General features: G+C 44.1%; 1 protein-coding gene across 2 annotated transcripts in view; it reads left to right on the plus strand.

Moving 5' to 3' along the window:
• LOC138569886 (guanine nucleotide-binding protein subunit alpha-11) overlaps positions 1-15,705 on the plus strand; it is a 756,289-nt gene extending 740,584 nt beyond the window's left edge. For both annotated transcript variants that reach the window (XM_069648307.1, XM_069648315.1), the window contains exon 7: positions 9,391-15,705. In XM_069648307.1, the coding sequence (XP_069504408.1) occupies positions 9,391-9,581 (191 nt within the window). In that variant the 3' untranslated portion in view covers positions 9,582-15,705. The remainder of the gene's footprint in view (positions 1-9,390) is intronic.
• Positions 15,706-16,469: the final 764 nt, after the last annotated feature.

The raw sequence follows: 16,469 nt of genomic DNA on the forward strand, positions 1-16,469 counted from the left end.
AATCCAACCAGCCAAAATGAGACCACTAGTGCCACACTAAGAAATCCACACCCAAGCTAGTAAGTAGAAGACGGAATGCACTAGACTGACATTCACAACACCCTAGCAGTATACGTGGAGAAGTACTGACTTCCTAAATGACTAACCCAACCAACACATCAAAATCATTTGAGACATGGGTATGGTGACTCACTTGCATCAATCCAGCCATGCTGGTAAGGACTGATGCACACAGAGCTATGGGTATGGCCATAGGTCACAACTAGATATATCCACCGGGTCCAGTTTACATCTGGCACAGACTGGGATGTGGTGGTTGGCCTGAGTAACAACATAGAGATGTAGAGATTAACTAGCGCAACATATGGACAGAGAGATGAGTCTTGTCATGCTGAGACTAGATCACTGTAAGGAAGAAATGTGTCCAAATCTCGAATGACACACACATTTGTCTGTTTCTCCAGATAACAATGCTGATAACCAACCTACTAAAACCTCTCCCCATTCCTCTCAAACCCTAACTAAAGACAACCATACCTCTTAAACCACAACAACCCACACACACTTCACTACACTGCAACAACAAAAGACACCATACAGAGCCTTACACAATGGCACACAGTGGACTCCAACCGGATACCACACCAAAAAGCTCAGCGAACAGTGTTAACCGAACTGAAGCTGCCATGAGCACATCACAGCTCCCTTGCTCTTTCTCCAAACTGTCCCACTAACACACCCTAACCTACCACCCTTTCTTTGAGATCCGCCAGAGCGCCACTAAGGTGGTGATGATGCACGGTATAAATATCCATTAACCTGAATGCACACAGCTAACTCAATGTTGACTCAAAGTAGTGCTCAGTAGTTCCATCAAGTCTGCACAGGTACAGATCTACTGCAATACCATAACAATTTAGTTAGTTGCCAGAGCTAGCTTTGCTCTACGATTAGGATTGTTATATATTAGCACCTGCAGAAGAGAGCTGGCCAATCTGGAGGCAGGAAACGCAAGCAGAATCTGCAAGTAGCAGCTCCCATTTGATGCCGGCCTGCTGCCTCTGCCCAGCTTTCACACTGTCTTTGGAGGCGGTGCCTCGGGCTGAGTCTCCACTGGACTTCCACACCTTGACCCCCCTCCCAGCCCGTTCACCTACGCACCACCTCGGTCTTTCTTCAGGTACTGGAAAAAGTTATTTCCAATCGCAAAAATGTCATTTCATTTTGAGTGAAGCCTGAATTACGCTAAAGCCTTGTTTCCTTAAAAACAAACAAAAAAGTACTAGCACCCCAGATGGCGGCACTGCTTTTAGGGATTAAATACTGCTTCCGGCAGTGCTGTGGAGTAACTTTGCTGAAAATGTTGGGGGGGGCGGGAGGACGGGTGGTGGCTCTTGGGGATCGTTTCAGCCAAATTGTTCAATAAAATTTGGTTGAATGATAGATTTGACTGAATTCGGTCACCACCATTAGTTCGAAGCCTAAGATACCGAACATTAAGAGCTGGGGTTGTGGGGGTGTCCCCCGCCACCCTTGTTCGATATTTTTTTACTTCTGCTGTTGCGGGGGTGTCCCCCGCTTCCTCCGCATTGGTGGCAGGGTACCCAACTTAAAAAGAAAAAGGGACCCTGCAGTGTCAGATCCAACCCGCGTTAAATGGATGGATCTGACGCTGCAGGGTACAGGACAGGCGGCGGATGGAGAGAAGGTAAGTAGGGTGGGTTCATGGGTGTACTGGTGGTTTTGGGGGGGGGGGGACATGTTGTTTTTTGTACCGAGGTATAAACCTATTCGCAGCGGAAATGACTACGGTCAATTTTGCTGTGATTTTGTACCTCAGTCAAACAACCTAAATCCCTGAGGGATAACTCTAGACTACTACACCACAAGAGTCCATTGCTGACGCTCTGTTATAACTTTCAAAATACTTGTGGCCTATCTTTTAAAATTCAATTGGGCCCCCACACATCTCCAGCCGGCCTGCCATGCACCCAGTGGCGCAACATAAAATTCACAAACTTAATTCTAATAGAACATTCAAACAATGCATTGTGTATCATTCATTCAGACACAAAAGTCAACACACATATGCTTGCATACACTCTGACTCACACACAAATGGACCCAGCACCTCCATTGACATACACTTTGTGCACTCATTTATATGTACATATACAATAACACATGGAAACAGTGGTGCAAGGTGCATTGAGCAGACCAGACATTCTCGAGCCCCCCCCCCCCCCCTTTATCCCTGAAATGTTGGGGTAAATTGACTTGACCTAGATGAACTATAAAGCCATGGCCGAAAGGAATAGATTCACTGGAATGTCAGCAATTCCCTTGATTTTTCCTTTCATTCAAAGGCAGAAGCAGTGGGTGACCAAGTATACTTGGTATCCATTTTTAAATGCCATATATCTCCAAACTTGGGTTCTGCACAGCGCTTATATGTGTACGTGCTGATGGATTTTTTCTACAAGATACTGACTGATGAAAATTAAGGTATGTTTTCCTGTGTTCAAATGGCTCCAAGCAGTGGAGTACCAAGCGGGAGAGGCGGGGCGGGGGGCGGTGATTTCAGCTGCCCCATGGCTCTTTTAAGAGCCAGACCGGGACATTCGTCACTGGGACACCTCTCCCGTTCAGCACATCAAAGAGGGTGCCCAATGGCAAAGGTGTCCCGCTGGCAGGACAATGTGTGCGGAGCAATTCCTGCTCAGCACGCTCATTGTCCTGGCATCAGGACACCTTGCCCATTCCGAATGATAGGTGTCCTGTTGCCAGGACAATGGGCCTCATTCCGACTTGGGCGGTAAGGGTTAACGGTCACCGGTAATGATGCCGGTGCCGGAAAACCCTTACTGCCCAATTCCGAGGTCCTTTAGCGGGAACCGCAAAGGACGTGTGGTCTGACTACACGTTCTCTGCGGTTCCCGTTAAGGGACCTTGGAGCTAATATCGGTATCGCAATTTGTTTGCGGTACCGTTATTAGCGCATTCCCATTTGAGCCCTATGGGTGCTCAAATGGGAATGGTCTACAGAATGGGGACTTACCGGATCCTCCAGGGTCGGAATGACCCAGTAATTCCCCATTCTGCCAGACCGCACCCGGTTTGGGAGGCAGCCATGGTGCAAATCGCACCATGGCTACTGCCCAACTCGGAATGACCCCCAATGTCCCAAGGAGCTCCGGGCAGCAGAGGGTCTTCAAATTGCTCTGTATCAACAGAGCATTACAATGTGAGCGATTAGGAACTGATGGGAAGGAGGGGGGTATTATTAGCAGGGACTTTTGTCCCTTTATAAATGTTAAAGGAAGGGAGTGATCAGAAGTGAGAAGGATGCATAAAGTTGCATGCTTTATGTAATAATGACTATGGCTTTAAAACCCAATGGGGATTTGTTATACTCGCATTAATCAACATGATGCTATTGTGACGTTCCATGCAAAATGGGGAGAATAAAACTAAGTCATACTCCCGTTGCTCAACATATTTCTATGACATTGTATATAGTGTATGGTTAGTTTACTATGAAAGGCCAGTTTATTATGTAATGTGTTTTGCTTCCAAGGCATTGCTATAAATAAACATTTAAGCACATGAAATGTCAAGCAAAACCTTAATAAATATCTATCAACTATACTTGGAAAGATGTACGCGGTCGCTTAAATTGTCCACATCCCAGTTTCACCATTTAACCAAGTGTGTGATCCTGAGCAAATCATTTAATCACATTGTGCCTTATCTGCAGCTCTGAAAGTGACTCTGATTCACTTCAAAGCTTATGTTAATGCATCATGGTATTATAATGGAAAAGCCTAATGACTATAGAGTTGCTCCACATATAACAAAAGTGCAATTTAGGTATTTTGCACCACAGTTATTTGTCACTTGGCTTATTTATGGCATCTTATTCTGAAGTCACTTCCATGGTGCCTCCAAATATCAACAACTGATGATGCGCCTGGCAATGTCCTTTTCTGTGAAGTCACTTATGTTGGTGAAATCCATATAATAATTTCGAAGTTTGCATGTGTTTTGCCTCAGAGGGCTTGGACAGAGCTTTAATAGATGAGTTTCCTGCATCTGGAATGATCATACAGTTTTATTTTTGGGTTCCATGTCTTAAAATCGTGGCAAAAATGGCTTGGGGAAAACAAAATATTGTGGCAAAAATGCTGAGGTTTTGCCACCACATTCATGTAAAGGATGCGGGGGACAATCCCGGACCCATTATACCATTTAAGAGGAGCGGGGGACACCCCCGCAACTCCCGCTCCCATTAAATGGTATAATGGGGTACACCTTTACCAGGTCAAACCACAGCATTTTTGCTGCAATTTTTTTTTTTACCAGCAACATTTTCGCCACAATTTTATTACCTGATAACTTTTTTTGTTGTGTGTTAAAATGCATCTTCCACTTATGTTATCAAAAAAGTAGATTGGGGCAGGTGTGGGCGGTTTGGGGGTGCCAATGAGACCATGTGGAATTCCACACACTGAATTTCGTTGACCCCCCACACACTTAGAATGATGGATACTCCCCTGCTTAGTTTGGTAAGTGAAGCAGTTTTTGGTGGCCTGTAACCTGAACCATGACACCCATTTACTAATGTGTACCAAACCGTCCTGAAAGTGTCTTGAAAACTCAAAATACTTTTTGCCAGTTTGGTGAAGATTATTTTTGGCGGCAAGGGGAAAAGTTATACAGGGCTCCTAAAAGTGTGCTTTTAACACAAAATTCCATACGGTTCCTTCTGCACACCTAGAGCAAAAACTGCTTAACAAAAGTTCACCCTGTTTGGAATGCGTGTAGCACTCAAATTCATTTCATAGAATTTGCTGAGTATAACAACTTTGGGTCGCAGGTTTTCTCAGCTTGACTCTTTCCACTCTACTTGGGGAGGGCACACATTCCGACAACTTCTTTTTGAAATTAGGATTTTGGTGCTTTAGTAGCATCTGAAAAGTGGCAAGACTAATTTTAGAGGTGTTGCAGAGCTGTGGCTTGCCACAGAGAATGCACTATTTGTTATTGTTAGTGTGTCTTCATACCTGGGGCCATAATGTGTACTGTGAGCTCTGCTCACATTGTCCAAATGTGACAAGTGCCATCACTAGCGTCAGCACGCAGCCCAGTCCTCCAACAAACATACAAAAACACAATTATTTTTATTTTTATAAAGGACCTCTGCTCTGATTTGAAATTACGCCCGGGCCACGTCTCATGTTACACCGACATAACCTCTTCGCACTCGTACACCTCCAGACAGAAACCAGCAAGCTGAAAAGCTGAATGAGCTTCCTAGTTCCTGTCTGTGTGGCGCACAAACACAAAGCCGGAAAGCGATTCTCTGCGCCGTAGCCCCTGGAAGTGCTGCTGCTAGCGTGGCAGTACAGGCGCCAGGCCCTGCAACACGCAGCTCAGCACCCTGCCAGGGTGAGGGACTGAGCCATGCAGGACATCCCTGCCCTGAATGTGTTGCAGTGCGACTGCCAGGCATCTCCGCATTATGTAATTTGTATTTTGTATTTTATTGATTCATAAAAGCGCCTTACGCCAAAGCGCTGTACAAAGAACAACATGATACATAAAACATGAACGATAAACTGTTGAAGCATAACAATATGAATCAAACAAAACAATGGAAAGAGCAATAAACTGAGAGGGGAGGGGGGAAAGGGAGATGGGACAGGTTGGGGGTGGAGTCAAGGAGGAGGAGGGCAAAAGGGGGAAAGGGAGGGAGGAAGAGGGGGGGAGGGAGGAAGAGGGGGGTAGAGGAGGGGAGGGGAGTCAGTCAGGGAAAGAGAGAATGGGGAAGTAGAAGGGGGGTAGGGGATTTGAGGAGGATGGAGAAGGAGAGATTTCAGGGAAGTGCGGAATGAAGGGAAGGTGGGGGAAGAACGGATGGCAAGAGGAAGGGAGTTCCAGTGTAAAGGAGATGAGAGCTGGAAGGAGCGAAAACGGGAGGAGGCACAGGGAGGAGGAGGTGAAGTGAGAAGGAAATTGTCAGCAGATCGGAGGGAGAGTAGAAGGAGAGAAGGGAGGAGAGATAAGGGGGGGCAAGACCATGAAGAGATTTGAAGACCAGACAGAGAAATTGAAATTTAAGTTGGGAGTGAAAAGGAAGCCAGCCAAGGTAGGAGAGAGAGGAAGAGATGGAATCACGGGAGGTAAGGAGACAAAGGGGGCATACAGCAGAGTGGTAGATAGATTTAAGAGGGGCAAGGTGAGAATTAGGGAGTCCAAAGAGTAAGGAAGAGCAGTAGAAGAGGCGGGAAAAGATAAGGGAGTTTAGTAGCGTGGAAAGTGAGAGGGGCGGATTTTGCGAATATTGAAGTGGTGGAAGTGGCAGGAGCGAGAAGTGAGGGAGATGTGTTGGGAGAAAGAGAGAGAGGAGTCGAAGAGAACGCCTAGGTTGCGAGCCTGAGAAGAGATAGGGAGATTGGAGGGAGGGAAGTGAATGAAAGGGGGAGGAGAGGGAAGGGGAAGAGAGTTGGAGGGAAAAAATAAGACTTCTGTTTTGTCGGTGTTAAGAGAGAAATCGGGAAGACATCCAGTTCTTGATGGCAGTGAGGCAGGAAGAGAGCTGTAGATGGAGGTCAGTTAAGGAGGAGAAGGAGAGGAAGAGTTGAGTGTCGTCGGCATGGAAGTGGTGAGAGATGCCAAATGAGGAGATAACGGGGGCAATGAGGGAGTTGTATAGAGAGAAGAGAAAAGGGCCTCGAACAGAGCCTTGGGGTACGCCATAATCAAGAGGATAGTTAGGAGAGGACCGACCACCCCAGGAGACTGTAAAGGAGCGGGAGGAGAGGTAAGAGGATAACCAGTTGAGCACAGAGCCTTTGAAGCCAAAGGAGGAGAGAGTGTGAAGTAGGAGGGGGTGATCAACAGTGTCAAAGGCTGCAGAGAGATCAAGGAGAATAAGGATAGAGGATTGTTTAGCATGACGGGCTATGAAGGGAGTTCAGAATAGAGGTGAGAGCAGTTTCAGTGGAGTGTTTAGGACGAAAGCCTGATTGGGATGGTGGTAGGATAGAGAAATTAGTGGTGAAGGATGAAAGTTGAGAATATGCAAGGCGTTCGAGAAGCTTGGAAAGGAAAGGGAGAAGAGAGATAGGTCTCAAATTCGAGGTGAGGCATGGGTCAGCAGAAGGTTTCTTTAGTATGGGAATGACCGTGGCATGTTTAAAGGCAGAGGGAAAGGTAGCGGAGGAGAGACATATGTTGAAGAAGGAAGTGAGGTAGGGGACAAGAAGAGGGTAAATCGTAGGGATGAGAAGGGAAGGGAGAGGGTCAGTAGGGGCAGACATGAGACAAGGCAAGCCTTGCTGGGCACCCCAGCCAGGCTTGCGCTGTCCAATTACAGAATTGATCATTGCGTCCCCCCCCCTGCCCTTCCTCCAAATGTTGGGGGGGGGGCAAAAAGGCATGCCACAGTAGTTGGGGAGGTGGGGGGACAACACCTCCTGACCCCCTATAATTACGCCCATGCGTCAGTGCGTGGGGCTGGAATGCTGCGCTTGGTTCTAAGTGGATATCAGTGACCGTCAAGGGCCATCTTGTACCCCTTAAGCTGACAATTACCGTGCCTGCAACAACACCATACTACATACTTTATCTCCGGCTATGACCTTCCTTGAAAAATGTTTGCTTCATGAAGTTCTGTACTTCTCCTTCCACAGCAAACGATGTGTCAAGCCTAAAATGAGTCACTGCCCTGTGCAACACTGACTGCACCGTCTGCACAGTGCCTTGCACTGAAAACTGTATTCAGGGCCTTTTTTATCATATCGATTTGTCTTTATTCATGCAGCTAACCTTTCACATTTTACAGACACTCATCTCACGAAGGTCTTACTTCAGCGGGACACATACTGAATTGTTACTCATTTAATTTTTTGGGTACAAATAACTTTTGGTGACATTACAGATGGTAGTACAAAATTGCTAGTTAAATAGCTGTTTGCTAATCAACATTTTAACTAGCAAATTCTGCTAATCAATTTTTGAAAACTGTGCCTTGGACGTTATGGTTACAAGTAAAACCCCCAAGAAATTAGCCAGTTGTGGAAAGCTATGCAACCTTAATTTGCACCACGGACATGCACTGCTAACACTAACACCCAGGACATGACCTCACAAATGACATTGAGGGGGTGTATGTGTGTGTAGTGTAAGATGGTAGGAGAGCTTAGAGGGGAGCCGGTTAGGCAAACTGGGAGTAGACCTTAGAAGGGAAAACAACCTTGGCCTCTTGCTGACTGGTCCCATCTCCCTAGTTTATATTGTCTCTGTCAATCCCAGTCTTGCACATCAATGCATGTGCAACAAAGCAAACATCTGTGGCAGTTGGCAGATGAGGGGCACTGGCAATCTGGAAACTCCACTCATTCACAGCTAAGGGTTATGGGCGGCAAGAACCTTTGGTTCAGCGAAACGGCTACTCGAAATTTGGTGAAGCCATGTTGGAAAGGCTTGAACGGCAGTCTTGTTTTAGACCTCAATAGACTCCTTTTGCAATAAGTACCTCTGGAATCGAGTATTCACCAGATGGTATCAGTTGAAGTTCTTTATTTAGATTTCATTTTGCACTGTTGACCCATTTTTGGAACTCGCATGTTTGTTTTAAAATGTATTGTTTTCATTACAAATGTCACTTAGTACCAGTTGTTCCGCGCCATTGTAGGGAGAATATTGCAAGCATGTGAAACTAACATAACTTTGTCATTGTGAAAGTCCTCCAAGTTTTTGCCGCTTGCCTAGGTTTTAGTTTTAAAAGCGGTGCATAGAGTACCATCTACTGGTTCGTCAGAAATATAATTGAGTAGAGGCTATCTTCAGATTATATTTGCAAGTCTACTTTAGAGATAAGCCTTTGATTTATTTTGTTAATACTACTTTGCCCACGTTAAAATGAATATATTGTTACATTACAAAACCTTTATAAACATACACCTCTGGAAAAACTGTAAATTGTCACATATCAAAGAATATGCTTCATCTGAAAGGTTTTCAGGCTCGCCTGCTCCATGTTTGCGTCAGAAGGTAGGCGTGGAGAGTACCTGAAGCTTGAATAGTGGTGGTCGAAGGTGCTTGTTTGTGGTGGTGAATCTGCTCAGTTACTTGGTAGGGGTGGGGTGTAAGGCTGCTGTAAAAGTTGAAACCTTCAGTGTACAATGTGTTTCACAGGAGGCACCATTTTAAAAATGAAGTAGACCGTTTCATAAACTATACAGCCCTAATGATTTTAAACGATATAGGGCTGATTTGTTCTTGTCCTTTTGTAAATCTGGGAGTTGCAAGGGGGAACATTGTGTAGGTTGACCCCTGCTCCATTTCAGTCTTCATGGCCATTAATGTTTGTCTATTTTATTTCAGGTCCACAACGAGACGCCCAGACCGCCCGAGAGTTCATCCTCAAAATGTTTGTTGACCTAAACCCGGACAGCGACAAAATCATCTATTCTCACTTCACGTGTGCTACAGACACGGAGAACATCCGCTTTGTGTTTGCCGCTGTCAAGGACACCATCTTGCAGCTCAACCTGAAGGAGTACAATTTGGTCTGACCCTCATCGCAGTGGAAGGAGGAAGCCTAGATTGGGGGTGTAAAAGATTCAGAAAATGAGAAATTATATATATATATAATATATATAAAATTTACAGGAAGCAAAATCTTAAATTTTTAATGATGTAATAATTGAGATAGTCTGATCAGTGACGTTGCAAAACATGTACTCAGTGTTATCCTGGGGTTTCACACCTCCACCAACAGAGTAGGTAATTAGTGTTTTTTTAACAAAAAATTATTTTTTTCACATGAGCCCGGGGACTGAAAGGCAATGGGTAGGCATCTTTTAACTCGTTTTACACACCAAACACCTTTTCTCATGTATTGCGCCAAAGGACTTTTTTTTAATTTATTTCCTACTTTGCGTTGATTATACCCATCCTCTTAATACCGTGTGCTTTGGGGGCTGAGTTTTGTAAACTCACTGGACTTCTGAATGGGAAGCCCCGCTGGTTGTATAAGCTGACACCGCACCCCCTTCCTGCCCTTCTTTACCACGCCCCAGCCTGAATCCTGTTGCCTGGTTGCTTCCCGCACACAGTTGGTAAACTATGACCTAGTTGGAGTTTTCCAGCAGCAGGGAATCGGCATTTCTTCAGTTTTTAAACCTATTGAGACTTTTTCTTTAGCAAAAACATTGAATATTTATCACATCGATCTTTTTGAACAGTAGAAATGTGCTTTATGGTTTACAATGAACCTAGCAAACACTTCGGTCAAGTAGCCTTTGAGGTTGGTGCTTGGGTATGGGGTTGCACTTTAACCATGGCATTAACAAAAGCCAGAGTACGAAGAATACAATTGGCTGTTGCCACAAAGGCATGCATGTCCACGTCCTGAGAAAAATAGGGTTTGCTTTGTATGTGGGAGCCAACATTCTGGGCTATTGAGTTTCAAACCCATCCACAGGGGAAAGCTTCCTGTTTTGATATAGTTGACCTTTGGTTGATTTTGGGGCTGGGTTGTGTGTTCTTAATCCACATAGTGTATTTTCCAAGCATTCCGACTGCCTCTAGAGAGATAGTTGCCTTGGATGGGTGTGAACTTTTTACTGGCAATATCAGACGTACACAAGATGCTTACTTGCAAGTGTTTCCCTGGCTAAGGGCAGCTGTGGACTTCAGAAAGTTCTGTCTGTATGGGCCTGGAATGTGTTTGAAGTAATTAATTCTCATGTGTTAGAAGCAAAAGACCATGTCCCTATATAGTCACCAAAAGGCAGTGCTGTAGCTCATGCAACTCAACTGAGCATTTGCAAAATTAATTGACGTGGCATTTATAAAGGACCGCTAGATTTGCAGACAAGTGTGTGGCCATGCATTATTTTTATACTGGAGCCAACTAGCTTTGACCATCTCACTCAAATGGTGTGGGCTACAAGCAAGTGGGTCAAAATTGTTCTAATTTATTTTGTAGTGCAGTAGGCTCGGTATGTTACTAAGTCACTCTTCTAATCTCGAAGTTGGCATACTTTGCTTTAAGCAGACACTAAGTGGGTAGTCCAGTAAATTTCACAAATCACTTCCACAGTTCCTGTAGCTTGCCTTTTTTCTGTAATGTGTTTGGCTTTCAAATGTTTGGAGAACGTATGCTTTTGTAATCTGAGCCCGGTATGACTGTAAGCAAGTAGCAACACGAAAGGCAATGCTACACGTAATATATGGCTGGTTCTGCCCAACAGGTGGAGGCTGGCCGTTTGTAAGGGAGCATGACATTAATCGATGCTGAGGTGACAGAAATCATGGATGGATCCCTGAAGCAATATTGCAAAGGCTTGAATAGGAAACTCTCACTCGGACCTCCCTAGGCTTGTAATATGTACCACTGGAATCGAGTATTAACCAGATAGTATCAGTTGTAGTTGTTTTGGGATTCCTGTTTGGGTCATCAAATTTGCACTATTAACCCTGTTTTGAAACTCGCAGGTTTATTTTAAAATGTATTTTATTTACTTACCAACGTCACTTTGTCCACGGTGTTGACGTACCTGAAAACCCTGCAAAACAATGTGATTCGTGGCTAGGTTGACTCCTAGGAGTGCAGTCAATGGAAACCTGACACTTTCTGTCAACACTAAGGGCTTTGGCAGCAGGACCTCTACTTTTCTTGTTCATCTTCTAATTTTCAGTCACTTATAGAACATGTGATAACGTTGTGTTCTTACTGTGCCACAGACTGGAAAGAAGTTGGCATGTGCTTCGAATCCTGCCCATATTTCTATGAAAGGTCAAGGTGCATAAGTGGAATCATGGCTATATTTGTCTCCTTAGGTTTAAGCTCTGGAGCTTGTACTCGTAAGTCTAATGTGCCACAGTTGTGAGGTTGCAGATCCTGTTGCACGGAAATGTAAGGGCTTTGGCAGAAAGAGGAGCTATTGGCTACACATGCTAGTAGCCCTGTGGCCTGTAGACCTTTTTTTTTGTTTTGAGTTTTTTCTGGTCCGACGCAGTTAAGAATGAAAGCGTGAGAGTGCACTGGAGTGTGGGAATTGGCAGTGGGTAGCACAAGTGGTATTTTACTAGCAACTTCAGAATCCGATCCTTTAATTCACCCTTTGCGATGTGTGGACAAATCACTACATTCGGACTTTAAGGATTGAACCAAACTATCCTTAAATTCTGCAAACTTTAACACTACCCTCTGCACACACTCGCTTTGGAAAGAGTTTGGAATCATGCCAAATCCACACCTCGCCACTTCCCACACACACACTTCCCTGGCTCCCCTTCACTGCCTATACTTTCAACACCTCATCTAATGTTCTGATTTTCATTTTCATCTTTTATCAAACGTAATTGTCTATTGAATAGCTATTGAAACGCCTTTAGGGAACAAATAGGTTAGTGAAGAATGCCTTTGGGACCAATGAGTGGGAGATCACTGGGCACGAACAGCATGATGGGGGGGGGATGAGTTCATCAGTGTACTGTAATATTTGGTAAAGTGGTGGTGTGATGGGTGGAGCGTTGTAGCCTGCCTACCGATACATTCCTGATGTTTTCTTAATGTTTAAACTCCAAACCCTGACTTGTTCCATGCTTCATTTTTTAAATTCTCTATTAAGCTTTATCTTGAATGTGAAACTTCTGTCTAACATGAACGTGAGATTGGGTTGCTCTGGTTGACACTAGTGAGCTGGATTGCTTTGAATTCCGAGTGAGTTTCTCCATTTGCTTTCTCTAGGTTTTTATTTTCTGTTGACAATAGTTCTTGTTCGAAGCACCGATTTACCCCTAAAACAAAAATCATTAGTTTTAATTAGTTGAAGAATAAATTGTCATTTTATAGCCAAAGAACCATTTTGAGGGACAGGGTAATGCCGCTTGTACCATGTAGCGGCCATTGCTTTTTTTAGAATACGGCAGCTTGAATATTCAGACTCCCGCTTTTTCCATTGACGGAATTTTCTTTTCCTGTGATTATCCTTTTTAACAGTAAAAAAACAAGTTGTATTATGATCTGGTGACAAACAGAAATCCTCGTTCAAAAGAGGTTTTTTTGGTACTGCGACTACACCGCCATTCTCCCATTTGCCAAGTGTCTCCACTGAAGAATGGGATTGCCACTGGAAACTTGAAATAATTTTCAGGATTGTCCTGTGTGGAGCCGCCAAAGCCGACCTGCAAAGCTTTTTCTCCAGTGCTTGCATGTTGAGTGTCGAGTTTGCCCCAGTGTAGGCATTCCCAAATACCCATAGACTTGCAGTATTGTCCCTTATTGGCTGATAAGCCCCTTCACTATGCCACATAAACATGTTGTCCTGCAATTGGTGCAGTATTACAAAATCATCTTCGTTACCCCTTCCTAAAAATTATGCATTAACAGACGTATCTTGATGTGCACAAACTGCTTGAATTAATCACTCTGGTCCATGAAACCAACGTTGGTTTTACCATGTGGGTGGTACAGAGACCAAATGGGCGAGGCTTGCCCGTGAGGCAACACCAGCTTGCCGACCACATGACTATATTGATGAAGCACAAGGGTAGCCAAACTTTACTGGATGTATGACTGTGGTTAACATTGCATACACGCCCGACCCCTCCCCCCCTCCTGACCCCCTCCCATCCATGCGTGTGCTTGTTCTCTTGAAAGTCATACTGTTGAACTTAGTCTAAAGTATATCTAGTGAACAAATATCTAGTGAACAAATTGGCTAAATAAGCGCAAAATAAACCTGAAGGGCAGGAGTGTGTTTCTTGGCATCACTGATTTTGTATTGTCCAGCATAGTTTTGCTAACTTCTCACAGACTTTTGGTATAGTACATACTGGGCGTGCAACAAGGTACTAATGGAGCCGGCTCATAAATGTCTCATTTCTTATACAAAGACTTGAACATAATCATAAATGGCATCTAGATTGGTCATTTTGCTTGGGCACCGCTCTTAAGTGCAGAAATTCCAACCTCAAGTCATGCGCTCATCAAACAGTTCCTCAAATCGTCTCTTACGTTACAGGGAGAAACAATGCTGTGCTTCAGGACCATTTTAATTGCTTCCCTTGCCATCCGTGGTTCTCCTTTTCAGCATAGTGATTGTGCTCCTGGTTTAGGGGGGCTGATCATCATTAATCACGATGAAAACAAAACCTATTGTGTGAATACCTCTAGTAATCCCATTTTAGCCACCGGATAAACCTAGTTAATCTCATTTTTATAACACTACGTCGATTAGTGTTTAGCCAGTTTAAGCAATTGCTAGGCCATTTACTAAAAGACTGCCGGTGCCATTTAACATACATTATTTTTGTGGTGCAAAAATAAATCACTCTGTTTTTGTAAGCATATTGCCATTATGTGCCCTTCCGTCAAGTGTGTGCCTGGACTCCAAAAGGGGTGTTTGCATCCAAGAATGGATTAGCTTCGTCTTGACTCTTTGGCAGGTGTTCATGCCATTTCATACCATCGCTTATTTCCTCAGTCTCTCCAAAATGAATTCCATCATTCTAATATGTGCCAAATGTTAAACCAAACATGCCTGCAAATCTTTTATTTTTATTTTTTTTAGGCTGCGTATTGGTTAGCATTCCATTGAGAAGAACTCCTAGTAAATAATCTGAGTGTAGAGTTTGATGATGCTGAATAGTCAGAATGAAATGGCGGGCATGAGGTATAACATTGAAGTGGATTACTAATGCTACCTTGCCTGGTGCTCAACTTTTGTGTAGTAATTAAAGGCCAGCGCTTGGTATATTCATCGGTTTCTAATCTGCGTTTGCAGTCCCACAGAGGAAAATGTGCTGAGTGGTAAAATAAACCTTTCCTGAATACATGGAATTAACCTCGGTAGTCTCCAAGAATCATGCCTGCATGTGTCTGGGACCTTGTGTCAAATGTTGGGGAGTGAGTGGGAGTCCTTTTGGGTCCTTTAGCCAACTGCCACCAGTGCAAATGTTTTAGCTGTGCTGTTGGTGTGCACCATGCCAAGTGTTTTACAGCTTCCTTGATTAGTCTAGTTCCCCCACGCAGCAACCTGATGACTGGTCTCCTTGCTCAATGTCTTTGTACCAACACTTTTTTTTATTACCTTGCATATGTTTTACCTGAACCATGTTAAGTGCTGTTGAAAGCTGCACATCTCCCTTCACCCGGCTTACACTGTGCAAAACCCAGGTTGTTTTTCAATAAGTCCCTCTTAAGTATGAAGTCGTTAACACAATATCCAGTTTTTATACAAGAGGAAAAAGAACGGTTGTGCCAATTCCCTTTTGTTAGTGCTGAGTCTCTTTACAAGTGCCAATGTGGTGGAGATTAATTTGGTTAAGCTTGTACAATATAGGACCTGATTACAGACCATTACACTTTACCTATTTAAGATGCTATATAAAATGCTGTTTTTAAATCTTTTGTCATTTGAAATGCATGTATTGTTTGTTGTGCGGGGGATGGGAAACGAAAGCTGGGTTGGGGGTGCAGGAGGGAGGGGGCAGTGTTTCTGAATAAACTTCCCTGCTCCTGGTGTCTGACTGATCTCCAGCTTCAAGGAGAGCTTGCACCCCAGTTGTGCTTGGAAACCGGAAGCAGAATTTTTATTCCAGAAATATGCAGGGGAAACAGATTTTCATACCTTTCTCCTCTAAATAAATTCTGTTTGAAATTGGAATAAATTTTGTTCCTATAAACGTTTGCTTGTAGAGTATTTCTTTCTTGCTCTTGGCCAGTTGTATGTTTACTTATCACAGAGATGGCTTAGATTATGTCTAGTAGGTAATGGGAAGGTTGCAAATTGGTGCTAATTAGGAATTAAAGCTGCTATTTTTCTCTGCAGTCCATACCTGTCAGTTATCCAGTGCTTGAATTGTTATAGTACTCCTACATCACACCCACCCACTTTCCTCTATTCTTTTGGGATGGTATGGTAATGTTTGTTTGCAAAGCGCCTATACACAAGGCAAGTGTTTCAAAGGGCTCAAGGAGGGAGTTAACAAGCGGAAAAAACTGCTGTCTTTCAGAGCCCTTGATTTTCTGAATGCTGCAAGTCTGCAAGGCGGAGTAAGTGCATATAGTACAGTTAACTGGGTAGATAAAAGCAAAAGGGTTCCGATGACGATTCTGCTGTTTTTCCAAGTGCATTAGGTGCCACCATGCAAGGAGGGGATACAAAGAAGATAGGCGATCATCAAAGGCAAAGGCATTGTGCGTTCAGATTGTGCAAGTGTTCCGACGGGGCAGGAGAGGTAGGGGGGACAAACAAGTGCTGGGGGGTCATCAAAAGCATGGTGCGTTCAGATCGTGCCAGTGTACAGACGGTGCAGGAGAGGTAGGGGGAGTCAAACAAGTGCAGTGGGTGGGGTGGGAGTCAAAGTGCGACTAGTCAGTAAGAAACTGGGGTAAGTGCTGAGAGATGCCACTCTCTGTACGTCGTCCTTTCATCGCCTGTAATTTA

Source organism: Ambystoma mexicanum, chromosome 1p (genome assembly GCF_040938575.1).
Source record: "Ambystoma mexicanum isolate Mex_15411 chromosome 1p, UKY_AmexF1_1, whole genome shotgun sequence".
Taxonomy (NCBI): Eukaryota; Metazoa; Chordata; class Amphibia; order Caudata; family Ambystomatidae; genus Ambystoma; species Ambystoma mexicanum.